The sequence below is a fragment of the Stigmatopora nigra genome, chromosome 7 (assembly GCF_051989575.1).
Source record: "Stigmatopora nigra isolate UIUO_SnigA chromosome 7, RoL_Snig_1.1, whole genome shotgun sequence".
NCBI classification, from domain to species: domain Eukaryota; kingdom Metazoa; phylum Chordata; class Actinopteri; order Syngnathiformes; family Syngnathidae; genus Stigmatopora; species Stigmatopora nigra.
In genome coordinates, this window is record NC_135514.1 from 10966013 (window position 1) to 10979603 (window position 13591).

General features: G+C 35.1%; 1 protein-coding gene across 2 annotated transcripts; it reads right to left on the reverse strand.

Annotated features, from left to right (window-relative positions):
• Positions 1-17: 17 nt before the first annotated feature.
• Positions 18-13559, reverse strand: ptpn6 (protein tyrosine phosphatase non-receptor type 6). 2 transcript variants are annotated; one of them, XM_077720055.1, is made up of 18 exons: positions 11897-13559; positions 11741-11792; positions 10284-10607; positions 10167-10215; positions 8807-8929; positions 7957-8151; positions 5965-6148; positions 5782-5898; positions 5520-5651; positions 4753-4849; positions 4609-4688; positions 4388-4534; positions 3532-3663; positions 3294-3454; positions 2090-2157; positions 1301-1452; positions 1099-1163; positions 18-420 (listed from the first exon to the last, which is right to left on the reverse strand). In XM_077720055.1, exons 4-18 carry the CDS (start codon positions 10172-10174, stop codon positions 321-323), a joined length of 1761 nt encoding a protein of 586 aa, XP_077576181.1. In that variant the 5' UTR covers positions 10175-10215; positions 10284-10607; positions 11741-11792; positions 11897-13559; the 3' UTR covers positions 18-320. The 2 variants fall into 2 exon arrangements, with proteins under 2 accessions (XP_077576181.1, XP_077576180.1); XM_077720054.1 differs by having other exon boundaries at positions 11741-11813.
• Between the last annotated feature and the right edge of the window lie 32 nt (positions 13560-13591).

The window sequence follows — 13591 nt, forward strand, 5'->3', positions numbered from 1 at the left end:
ACAAATAGGGGCTGGGCGATAATACCTACTGCATTTTAATCGTGAAAGATAAACGGCGATTAATCGCACGATCCATTGATGAATTTAAATGTCGTACTATTACAGGTAAAAATTAAGTGCAAAACAAAACATGACATATTTTAAAGTAGCCCGGAAGAGTACAAAGTGAAATAAAACTGAGTTTTCTCACAAATCGAGTGTGAAAATATGTTGTGGTGTTATTAGACAAATTAAATTGCGTTTGCTGGAGGTTGAAAAAAAAATGGCAGACATAAATAACACAAGACGACTTCAAAACATACTTAATAAAACCTAACAACTTATTTTTTCTTTAACGAGCCACTTTTCTTTTCAGGCTTGGGTTTCTTCTTATCTTTTTTTGCTTTGCTCAAATTCTCGTAGATGTTTGACTCCTTGTTTCTGCGCAAAAAAGAAAATAAACAAAGCAGCTATTAAACAAAAAATATATATAAAAAACAAATATGTATATATGTATATATATATTAAAGAAATGCTATGCAAATAATTTTGATCAATAAATATCTGTTATAATGTAGTTGATTAATGAATGCATGAAATGAATGATTCATAATTAATGAGCTGTTGGTTAAAATAACTATTTTGCCAATAGTTTACATATTAACTAGATACAATTTTACATTTTATCTGTGATTAAATGACTTATAAAAAAGTGTTTTCCAAAATATAAGCAAAAAATTACAAAAAAATACAGTAATCCCTCAAATGTCGTGGGTTCACTTCATCACGTTTATTTTTCTGGGGGATTTTTTTTTGTTTGTTGATTTAAAAAAAAAAGTTTTAAATGTGAAAATCCATGCTGAAACTCACAATCATTATATATTATTATTAATTTTCAAGTAGGGGTGACCATACTTCACAGTTTTTCGTTTATCGCGGCCATTTCTGGTCTACATTAACCACGATAAGCGAGGGATTACTGTATTTTCCTAATATTTTGACATTTAAAGGTGAATCCTAGTATGGAGACTCGAGTGGTCACCTAAGTGTGAACTTTGGCAGCGACCGTGCCACGTGAAAAGGTTATCCTAATAAACCTGCAATGGACTTTTCACTCACTTGGCGCCATTCCCGCTCCCGGGCGGGTGTTTGAGCTGCAGATTTTCATACTCCGTCTCCACCTCCTGCAAACAGAAGTCGGACAGAAGTTGCCTCTCTTTTTCGTGTCAAAGTTCATCTCGCCGATAAAAAAGTTCAAAGGCCCATCGACTTTTGGTTTGAGCGTTTTGTCGAAACGCCGCGAAGCAAAACAAAAGCTTACCGCCGAGGCGCCTTCTTTGGCTTTGGTGGTCTGGATGTATTCGGACACCGACAGGTAGATAAATTTGTACTGAGCTTCGGTTTGTACCATGCCGGAACGTTGTTCGCGCACCATTTGGATGTATTTGGAGATGTCGATGTCGCAGTTTACACCTGCAAGGAAAAACGACAAATTTAGAGTAGATCTAGTGCCAATAAATATAAATCTGGGATGCTTTAAATCAGTGTTTTGGACAAAAAAATGTCAAGGCATACAACATTTGAACATGAAAATCTTCCATTTAAAACTACTTAATGCATAATATCATTCAAATCAAAGTTTCATCAACAGGAATCAAAGAATTATTTCAATATTCAAAATTCCAGTTCACAAATCCAATTAAGCAATGTACTGATTTTATTCTACAAATTTTATAACTACAAAGATGACTATAATCTTTTAAAATGATGCTAAAAGCAATTTTGTGGTCACACAAACTTTACATGATCAAAAATGAATGCCCGTGAAACCAAACAACTTCCCGATATGTTCAAAATTCGCAACAAAATGACTTCAATCTTGTAATAATTCAATTCCAATCTTTTTACATTACAAAGCAGATTTATCAATCATCATATTTCAATTTGAATCCCCAAAAACTACCATTTTTCTCTTGGAATTTTACAATGTATGACTTTTCTCGCGGCACACCACTTGGAAAACACTACCAGAAACGCCTCCAATGGAAATCATCTTTTTAATCTTTATCCTAGAAGAAGAATCCTAATATATATTTTTTTTCATATTTACCTATTGTATTGATGGTCTCAACGATCATGTCAATGACCACAATGGTGCCCGTCCGACCAATCCCTGCGCTGCAAACACACACACACACATACACAAAGCACAATGAGTAAATTGGCAGTCCGACTTGAGTTTGCTCATCGGACAAACGATGGGTGCCAATCTCCCTACTTCAAAAGCCAAATGAATTAAGCTCTCCCACACAGAAAAATCAAAGCCCCAACTGTGTTTTCTTGGCAAAAAAAATACCAAGTTTGCTCAAGCCTGAATAGTCACCGACGGACAAGCAACATTCCACAAGGATAAATTGTCAGTTGACTTGAAGCCTCCATCCGTTCGCAAATATGTTTAAACTAGAGAGAGAGAGCTTTAGTAATAGAGGATTTTCACAATATTGCTCAACAATAAAAGTGTTTTCTTGAAATCAAATAAAAATGTATTGAGAAATATTAAGATATTATATTGTACAAACCTCGTATTGATTCAAAATCTGTCCAAAATGATCTTTACAGGTGAATTTTTGTGTAGAAATAAACAATTCTACTATTCTATTTTACATCATAACTTGCGGCGCCTTCTCTATTTGATCCAAAATTCCAAATAATTCATTTTATAACAAGTATTCCTCAGTTTTTTATTCACACATTGTTTTAGTATAAATTTATAAACATTTATTTGCTTTAAAAAAAGTCAGCAACAGAAACCAGGCATTGTTTTAGTATACTTTTTATTTCTAAATGCCTAAGCTAATGTTTTGACTTTCCATTATTTTAAAATAACTTCATTATAAAGTGATATAAATCCTTGAAGATGTTTATTTTATTCATAAAATCCTCCATTTAAGTAGATTTGGACTAAAACTGAGAAAATGATACATTAAAGGCCTTTTGTGGTTTGATAATAAAGCATGTTTACTTTAGTGCTAAAGGGGCATTCATAAATAATGTGATAGAAATGTACTTTTATCTCTATTTTGATTATTGTTTTCCTAAAGCGATATCTAAAAATCGCAATCATCAACTTCAAGTATATCATCGGAATTAATCGGGATCAAATTGTTAATCAAAACAATTAAAAATGTAATTTTTTTTTTTGCCACATCACTTAGGCAAAGTGCCTCTGCCTTCATTTGGCCAACTGCGAAATAACATTAAAACTGCATTCTATGCTTTTTAGCTATGCTATATCTATATTTGTGTGTGTTTACCTGCAGTGGATGACCATAGGACCGGCGTGGACATCGGCGTACTCCGCCTGTTTCGAGTTGACTTCCGTGAGGAAGTTGAGGACCCCGCTGGGCTCCTGGGGAACGCCGTGGTCGGGCCAGCTTAGGTACTGGTAGTGCCACACGGTGCGGACATTTTTGGGCTGCCAGTTCATGGGAGAAGATGATTTCAGTTTTTTTTTTTTTCAGTTATGGGTAAGAGGTGCGAGGCGGCGTTCACCTTGCTGGTGAGCGCCAACTCCATGACTCGGACTTTGTAATCGTCCGCTTCCCACTCCGACTCGGGGGTCACCGTGTAGCGACCCACCACCTTGGAGCCCTCGCCATCGGGCCAGTATGGAACGCATTTATTCTGAGAAAAAAAGTTGCTGTTAGTGTCACACACTTTATGCAGATTAACTTTTAAGGCTTCCAAATCTTGACTATGACAATTTAGGTGGGGCATGAAACAGGTAAAATAAGCTATATAATGATCTAGCTTTAGGAACCCACAATAAAATCACTAATGAATCAAATTATGAATATAAATTACAATATAGTAGGTTTCTATTGGTTGCATTTAAGTAAGCAACAATAAGCAATCCTTAAAAACTCACAATAAAGCCATGAATTGATTTTTTTATTCTAAAATCACTCCTAAAATTTGCAATTCAAGCACATAATGGCCCAAATAAAACATTTTTATTAAAGAATTAACAATGTACTAAATCAAATAGATGGCAAATGTAATTCCAATGACTCTAATTGAAATAAAATATATTTTTTAAACTTGCACTTGAACAGTAAAATGTACCAAAAGACAGAAAACATGACTTTATTAATTACTAACTGTGCTTTTTGGAAACAAAAGTACACCAAAGCCTAGTCTAATTAAAAATATTGGCATCCTTGTGTCAATTCCTCCATGATTTTTGCTATTAGCGCTTAATATTACTCGATCTTTTTCAACTTAAAAAGAACAATAAGGAATATGAGACCAACTTGAGCATTGGACGGAATGAAACTACGCCCTCTAGTGGTTCCACAGAACTAGTGAGGAACACTGATTTGTCCACAAAGCAGCAAAAAAGACTTACCCGGCCCTTCTCCACCTCTCTGGTTGTCATGACGATGACCCTGGTGTTCTCCTGCCACACCATCTGCCAGAAGTCATTGATGGTCGTTGCCAGGCAACCCTGGGTGGCAATGTAAACTTTCGGATTGTCCGCCTCCCACAAGGTGTTCTACAAAAAAAAAAAAAAAAACAGGAAATCAGCCTTCTGTCTGTCAGAAGAACCGCCAAAAATTTGGGACGTACTCGCATGTAGTTGGCGTTGATGTAATCCGAACCCACCACGCCGTGGTCGACTTCTTTCAGGATGACTCGGGTGTCGTTAACTGGAATGAAAAATTCAAAATATTGATTTGAGGGTCAAGGTTTTGGGCTTAGACGGATACTTACATGGTAGAATATTCTTATATCTGTTTTTGGTCTTGTTTTCTGGTCTTTGGCCTTCTTCTCGACTCTTTTTCACTTTTGCCTCCAACTTTTGAAGTGCCTGAGTAGGAGACAATTGAAGTATTGGACTTTTAAAGGTGAATTGAAAACTTGACAAGAAAATAATTGGACATTTTTTCATATGCACTTAAAAATTGTATCTAGATGAAAAATTCCAGGTATTTTTAAAGCTTTGTTTTGTAATAAAAGGCAAAAGAGGAATATTGTCATTATTGTTACTATGTTTTATCCAATAACAATATATTTTTAAATCATTAAATGACATTGGCATCCCAAAATTAGAAAATTGCCCAAAAATAAAGTGTAATATTTTGACTTAACACTGTATTGTATTGACATTAGTATTTTTAAACCTTTGATATTTAATAAAAGGCAAAAGAGGAATATTTTCATTATTAATAATATGTTTTTCCCATTACATTTTTTTAAAAACATCATTAAATGAAGATAGCATCCCAAAATTAGAATATTGCCCAAAAATAAAGTGTAATATTTTGACTTAACACTGAACTATTGTATTGACATTAGTATTTTTAAACCTTTGATATTTAATAAAAGGCAAAAGAGGAATATTTTCATTATTATTAATATGTTTTTCCCATTACATTTTTTAAAAAACATCATTAAATAAAGATAGCATCCCAAAATTTGAATTTTGCCCCAAAAATAAAGTGTAATATTTTGACTTAACACTGTACTATTGTATTTACATCAAACTCCTCCCAGAAGCCCGCCTTGCTCTGACTGCCCTCAGCCTCCTGCTGCATGAGCGTGGTGGTCTGGTCCAACTGCCTCACACGGCTATCAATATCAGCTGCGTTCACTCTGGTAGAATAAAATGGCTACAAACAACAACAACAACAACAAAAATCCAGATGAAAAAAAAACATTTTGCTCATTATTATCCCATAAATAACAACAAAAATCAAACATGTTCTTCCACTGGCCAAGATGCACCCCCCCCCCACTCACTTGTTTAAGGTACACCCAGTTTCCAGAAACCTCCTCGATACCTTTCCGCTTGTAGAATTCCACCAAGTCACTTAACGTGTCAAACATATCCGAGCCTCCCACAGTGTAGCGTTCATTCTACAAAGACAGAAAAATGAAATCGAATCTTGCTATAAAACTTGGACAGTATTTATGTACGCGCACCTGACACATGACCTTGATGTGGGACACCCTCCTGACCCCCGATTTGCTCCTTTCGTCTGTTAGAACGGTCAGCACAAAATCTCCCGGCTTGGATAGCGATGCTCGGACCAGGAAGGTGCCCGACTCATCCCGAGCGATCAACATCTTCTCTGCATTTGGACCGGATAAGTGACCGTGATACCACCTGGGTGAGACAAATGGATAGCCGCCATTTATATATTATCTATAGTACCGTATTTTCACGACTATAAGGCGCACTTAAGTCTTAAATTTTCTCCAAAATAGACAGTGCGCCTTATAATACAGTGCGCCTAATATATGGAAAAAATGTCATTCATTGAGGGTGCGCCTTATAATGCCGTGCGCCTTATAGTCGTGAAAATACGGTACTTGTTTTACAGCACAAAACTTTTGAAAATAATTTCATCAAGAATACCTTGGTTCATACAGTTTTTTTCCCCTGATTTAACTGTTTTTCTCAGACGATGTATAATAAGGACTATAAGTCGCAAAACCAGTCCATTGTAGAAAATGTCCATTAAATGTGGTATATTTAACTGAGTCCACTTTAAATCTGTATGGATTTATTTATTTAGTTATTTCAATGTTTTCATACATTTTGAATACCTTTATGTGTGTAAGACATGTTTTTTTTTGCATTACTGCTTAACCTTCTCTATGAATGTGTGTGTGTGTAAGTGAATGTACACTTGGCTGGGTTGGGCTTAATTTTAGATCCAGTTCTCAATTTTTTTCATTTGAACTTCCTGTTTGTGGTCGGAAAATTCTTATGACAGATTTTGTGGCTTAAAACGACAAAGTATTTTTAGTTTTCTACCAAACCCGCCTCACACAACCTCCACCCCCCCCCCCCCTCCCCACACACACACACACACACACACACACACACACACACACACACCTATGTGTACCTACCCAAGATAGATAGATATAAATAATATTATGAAATAATCAGAATGTCTTTTTTGGGTTTGCCATTACAAAATTACATGAATTATGGATGTCCATCATCAGAAATCGGATTGGAATTGATTGGAAATGGGGCCCAATCAGAGAGTCAGAATTGGGTCAAAACAGACCAGGTTTTTAAATATTTTGCTATGTTAGTTAATGAGTTTAAGTAACAAAATGAGGTGATATCTATAATGATATATGTCATTTATTTATGTATAATTTTGCAATAGCGCTATAAAAATTGGATAGATAAAACATTTAAGTATAGTAACTTTCCCCTTATTAATACAATTCCAATTAAGAGACTCAGACTTGAGGTCTCTGGTTGAGACATTAAATAATATATATTTATATATTTATTCCACACAAGTTAAATATTGAGCAGATCATCTCCGGAAATGTGAATTTCCCGAGACGAGGGAAGGAGAAGGAAGACGGTGAGGACACGACAGACAGAATTTGCAAGCGAGAGAGAAAGAGAGAGATTAAGAGAGAGAGAGAGGTCTGGCCGTCACTTTCGACAGTGTCAAAATGTTAAGTTTCCAACCGCAGTGGCAAAAGGGAAGTTAGACAACTGACAGAGAGAAGAAGAAGGACAGCGGACGGGTGACGATAGCCGGGGAGGGAGGGACTCGGTGGCCCAAGAGTCTACAGAATGAGTTTCACATCAGAATGGACAATGTGAACTGCTACACACAGCGGTAGAACTGGTGAAAACACCGTAGTTTCCGGACTATAAGTCAAACTTTTTGAATAGTTTAACTGGGCTTTTAAATTTGAATACTAAAGGTAGTTTATTGTTTTTTTCTTTCATTTGTTGACTTGGTTTAAAAATACATCAATAGAAAAGGAATATTATTATATATATTTTTCAAATTCCAGGTTTTTATTTCTTATTGAAATCATGTATTTATTCAAATATGATATATGTCTACCACAAAAATGTTTTTAGTTAGATTTTTTTAGCGCAAATAAGTAGAGGCCGTTCGACCATTTAAATAATAATGCAAAACTAACCTCTCTGTAGTCGGGTTGGAGCAGTTGAGTGGGTATTTGAGCTCGATGACGGTGCCGTCCTTGTCTTGCAGGACGCCATTGTCGGCCGTGTAGTACTCCACTAGCTCGGAAAGAGTGGCAAACTTCTCCCCGCCGTACAGGTCGTAGTAGTCCCCCGTGTTCTGGATGCGGATGTGGGTCACTTGCTCGCCCACCCTAATGGCCAGACAACAACAACGGCTTGTGTTATGACACCATTTTATTTGACACAATTTCATTGCACAAAGTTGTAATAACAAAAAGTATGGATTTTTTTTCCTCGTTGAAAAAACAAATAAACAAATAGATTTTTTTGGGTGGGGGGGGGGGTTTGGAGTATAGATTAGCACACTGATTAGAAGTTGGTGGTGAAAGCTGAATATGTTTGCGCTCTTGTTTTCAGGATATGATTTTATGTTAATGCATAAATAGTCATTTTCAAACACTTGAATTTATGGTGTGTTGAATTTTTCTATGCAAAGTAATATTTTGTGAATTTTTTTTTTTGGGGATATTTAATGAGATTTTAAGTCCATGCGGCAATTCATAGAGTTTTGTATTGGCATTAGTAGTATTCGTTTTTTTGAAAAAAAATATATATATATTTACGGTTGATAGAAGAAGACATATTCCACATTTCATTTACACACTGGCAATCTTGAAAAACGTTTAAAAAATAAATAAAAAAATAAAAAAATACCAACCTTGAACTAATACAAAACCTACCGACAAAAAGTGCACAATGTCTCAGTTTTATAAAAATAATTAAATCACTGTTAGCATGAAATATAATTGAATGGAGAGGAAAATCTGTGATTATTATTAGCCTTACCTGACGGACAGAGAGAAATCCCCCACGTTCTTTTTGCTCGGCCGGGCCAGAAAGCTTCCGGCGATACCTTCATTCTTCAGCAAATCCTCGGCTTGTAGGCCCGTCAGGCCTCTGTGGAACCACCTGTAAACACACACATACATATTGCCATCTAAAAATCATTTCATTCATGATGCTTTCATGATTCATCATGAATTTTAAGACAAACTATGTCTTAAAATCGTACAATTCACAAGCCAAATGGTTTAATTTAGCTTTTCAGTCTACTTTTATACAACAAACAGTTGGGGAAAGTCAACTAAATTACTAAATTATGTTTTCATGAATCTAATTGTACATTAAAAAGAATCTTTCCTATCACGTTTGATTGTGCTAAATTATGAATGATTACAATTTCACAGCATGTATAGCAAGTGGTTAAAAAAAAAAGTACAACAACGTGAGAAGTAATACTGTGGTAAATACCACAATGCCACTTACTACAAGTGATCATTAAATGACGTATTTTTTTTTCAAATGTTTGTTTTTCTAATTGCACTGAGACTTTACAACAATTTAAATACATAAATCAGTGGAGTTAGATTTTTCTTATGCAAATTAAAATTAAAATTGGAATGCTGATTCCAAAATTGCACTCAGTTTTCGCTAGTTAATGTCAGGATTTTATCTAATACTTTTTAAAACAAAATTCTATTATGAATAGCACTTACACACAACAATAAAAAATATTTGTAATATCAGAAATGTATTCAATAAACTACATTTATTTCTATTTCTATAATACTTTCCAGTATGTGAATATTTTATGTATGTATTTTTCTAAAACAAGCATGATTCAAGTACACTATATTTCCTATCTAAAAGTATGTTTTTGGATTCGGCACTTGAAAAAACAAATAGCTGTTTGAACCAAGTTGACAAAAACTGGGGTTTCCAATCAAGTTAAATCTGAACACTGCACATACAATAAAGATTAATGAGATAGAAACAGATTCAGAAAATTGTTTCTTTCGCAACATAAACAGCGGTTATGAATACTTCATGTTCTTTCCAGCATATGTTCCATTTGGTCATATATGACGCAAACTTGCGTCATATATACGTATTAGACTCATTAAGTCTTGGCTATGACCTCTAAGTCGAAGGCCCATAGTTAAAGCTCAAGAGTTAAATCCCATTTTCATGTCATTTACTCCGGACCCAATAAAATGACTCAAAACAAGCCCTGAACCCCCAAAAAATCCAAAATGGACATCAGACAGCTTTAAAACAAGCACCAGGAGAGAAGAAGCAAGAAAGAATGGAAAGAGAGAAGTTGTCACGGTTGCCCAACGACGGGCGCTCGGCAACGTCCACTCACCGAACCATGGCGTCGCGAGCCAACCACGGCTGGAGACAGCGCCTGATACCTGCAAAAAAAGATACGCTTAAGCTTAAAAAGTCACTTTTTAAGACCTATTTGGCGTCAATACATTACCTGTTATTTGCACTCTTTTGTGGCTTGGCTGTTGCACGAGGAAAGCAGGCAGACGCCCTTTTGTCCGCCGTCCCTGAACACAACTGAGCGCCTTTCTCTCCTTCTCTTTATCTGTCTCTGACGGTCTGCCTATGCTGTGGTGACTCTTCCTTCCTTTTTGTAGCTCCTTTCACAAAATAGTGAAAGATCTGACAGGAACAAAAAGAGCTGAGCGAAGCAGGATTCTTTTTTTTCTTTCTCTTTTTCTTTTTTGGAGGTTGGGGGAAATCCAATGTAAAAATACTACTGTGATGAAGCTTCATTGAACTTCCATTGTGTTGGTTTCTATACAGTTGTTGCCATGAGGAAAGAGAAGAGAAAATATGTTCAAAAATTAAATAAAAATGGATTAAAAGTCATAATAAAAAAAAAAGGTTTTAATTTCTCTGTCCAAAACTGCCAGTTTCTGTATTGTTGTGAATGTATGATAACACAAGGTCAATGAGAAGGTCAACTTCCTTGTTTGTAATACAATACACCAAGTAAAAGTGCATGTATTTTTTAGTTACAATATGAAAACAGACACGTTTTCCTCCATAACACACTCTCATCTAAAGAGGATGTGTGCACTTGAAACAAATTCCCCAGCCTTAATAAAGTGAATATAAAAAGTCTATACACCCTATGAAAACTTTTCCCCTTTGATCCCACATGTTATTGTGAGAATTTTGAGGGAAAATAAATATCCAGTTTAGCATAAAGTTGCAATTAAATATAAAAAAGTGAGTGTACCATTAACAGATGTAATTTTTAAAAAATAATTTCAATGCTACTACTTAGTTTAAAAGCATTAAAGTGTATATTAAAGTGTACGGTAACCATATTTAATTTTTTTAAATACTTTCAATGCCACTTGGTTTAAAAAAAACATTAAAAAGTGTATTTTAGAGTGTACGGTAACCATATTTAATTTTTTAAAATAATTTCAATGCCACTTGGTTTAAAAAAAACATTAAAAAGTGTATTTTAGAGTGTACAGTAACCAGATTTAATTTAAAAAAATAATTTCAATGCCATTTGGTTTTAAAAAAAAACATAAGTGTATTTTAGAGTGTACCTTAACCAGATTTAATTTTTGTAATAATTTCAATGCTACTACTGTATATTTTTATAACCTTATGTTAAGAGCAACAAAAAAATACAAATAAAATAAATAAAACATTAGCATACTAGTCACTTGCCCTATTAAAAAATACATATATTTTACTACATATAAGACAGTGAGTTACACACATTATAATACTACTATATATAAAATCCTTATCAGAGAATAGCAATCACCCTCCCAGTATTTATCAACCTCTTCACTCTCATATTCAGCAATAGACGTCTTTCTTACAGACAATAAAAGCTGATTGAACCCTCATCACCATTCATGCTACCCAACGAGTTAACCCACAAACAATTTACTTACTCACCCGCATCACCTTGTTTCTTCTTCTCAGGTCATCTGAATTCTTGTCAACCTCTCTGCAGGAAGTCACGGGTGACCTTACGTATAAAACCCAACCTCAATAACACTCCCAACTTGACTTGTATTTAAATTTTTTTATGCAATCGTTTCCCTCGCTTACATTTCACCGCTTGAAGAATCCACTGTCGATGAGCCAATGCTGCTGCTGCTGCTGCCGCCCTGGTAATTTGCTCTAATTCTCTTAAATTGCCTGAAGATAATATGCTTCTTCCTGACGCTCTTCCTCTGAAAAACTTGAAAAGTACTCAAGTTACCACCGTATTAAGTGCACACACAATAAACAAAAATACTGTGACAGCACATGAAAATATACTCACACATTCGCACAAATAAAAAAAAAAGATTCAACAGTTCCTGTGTAAAGAAACCACTTGACAAACAGGTGACCTTTTATTGTGGTCCATTAGAAACAAAGGTGATAAAAACAACAACGCATAATGATATACATACAGAAATTAATTTAAGTTAAAGATAGCAGACGTGTCCCCAAAAGCGCCATTTCTTCGAGTACTTAACTTGGGAGTAAAATACAGGAACATCTGGGGATTTAAGGAATGATCACCAGGTCAATTGATGTCAAGAAGAAAGAACACATCTGGCGGTAAAAACGCTCTTGCTGGCACAGGCACGTCAGCGCAATCCTGCAATGGAGCACCAAATGTGGCATTAACTTGGACAAACAGTGTATTAAATATGGAGGACACAAGTGTTAGGTGACCATTTGTTGCTTTTGGGATCATTCAAAGCCATTTTGCATAGTGTGACGAAGAAATCATTACATTTTTTTGCGGAAATTTACGAATGCGATTGGGACTACTAAAGTTAAATATAATGGGCCACATAGTAGTATTTGTAAATCATGTGAATATCCTTTGCAAAACAATGCCTTTTTCCACCCAAATGAGTGAAAAGTATCTTTTGTCATATATTAGCATTAAGCTAGCAATTTTAGCGCAGAGTATGTCTCATTTTCCCTAAGTGTAGATTTATCGCTAAGGCTGTATATTTACCATTTATAGCTTACAAAGACTTTTATTTGTTATTAGAAGAGGTGCAATGGGAATTTTACTGAGAAATTTTGTAAGACAACTAGGGATAATTTTACAAATTATGCCCCAAAAGCTAATATGCGTTTACAGGGTGATGTAAATAGCAATGTCAATGGTGACCTAAGACTTTTCCCAGACAGGACTGTATACACTATGTGAAATGACATTACAGAAAATTTCATTTAATAGTTCAATTCAAAAAGTGGACTTAACGATGTGTTTTTGTTTTTTTTCCTATATCTGCATTCCCCCTTACTTTTACTGTCACAATGGAATTTTGCAAATACACGATGAATAAAGCTATCAATCCAATCTGCGAATTGGGAAATCTTTTTTCGGCTTCTCTATCAAAAAAAAAAGATACTTTTAGAATTTTTTTTGCGACATTTCATTTTGTCCGTTTGCCCAATGTGACTAAAATCCATTACATGTTCATTCTTTGAATTAAACTAGTAAATGTAAGGTCAAGTTTCTCGCAATCTTTCCTTTTATTGAGATGCACCTGTACATACTAGAGAGACAGACAAACACAGCAAAGTGAACATTACAATTTGAAAGAAAAAAACAAATCTCACGAGAGTTCCTACATGTGAAAATGAGCCGGAAGATCGGTCCGTTTCTCCATTCTCCGCCAATAGTTCCAAAACATTGCAACATGGGATTTCCATTTCTTAGTACACGAATGTACATGACCTTGGACAGTTCAGGCATTTTTTTAAAGGAGATCCATCTTATTAATTGTTTCT

Coding starts and splice junctions, on each gene's coding strand:
- ptpn6 (XM_077720055.1), bottom strand. Junction 8,152..8,806: donor GATTTCTCTCTGTCCGTCAG/GTAAGGCTAATA, acceptor TCTGGCCATTAG/GGTGGGCGAGCAAGTGACCC. Junction 3,664..4,387: donor GAGAGGTGGAGAAGGGCCGG/GTAAGTCTTTTT, acceptor TTTTTTTCTCAG/AATAAATGCGTTCCATACTG.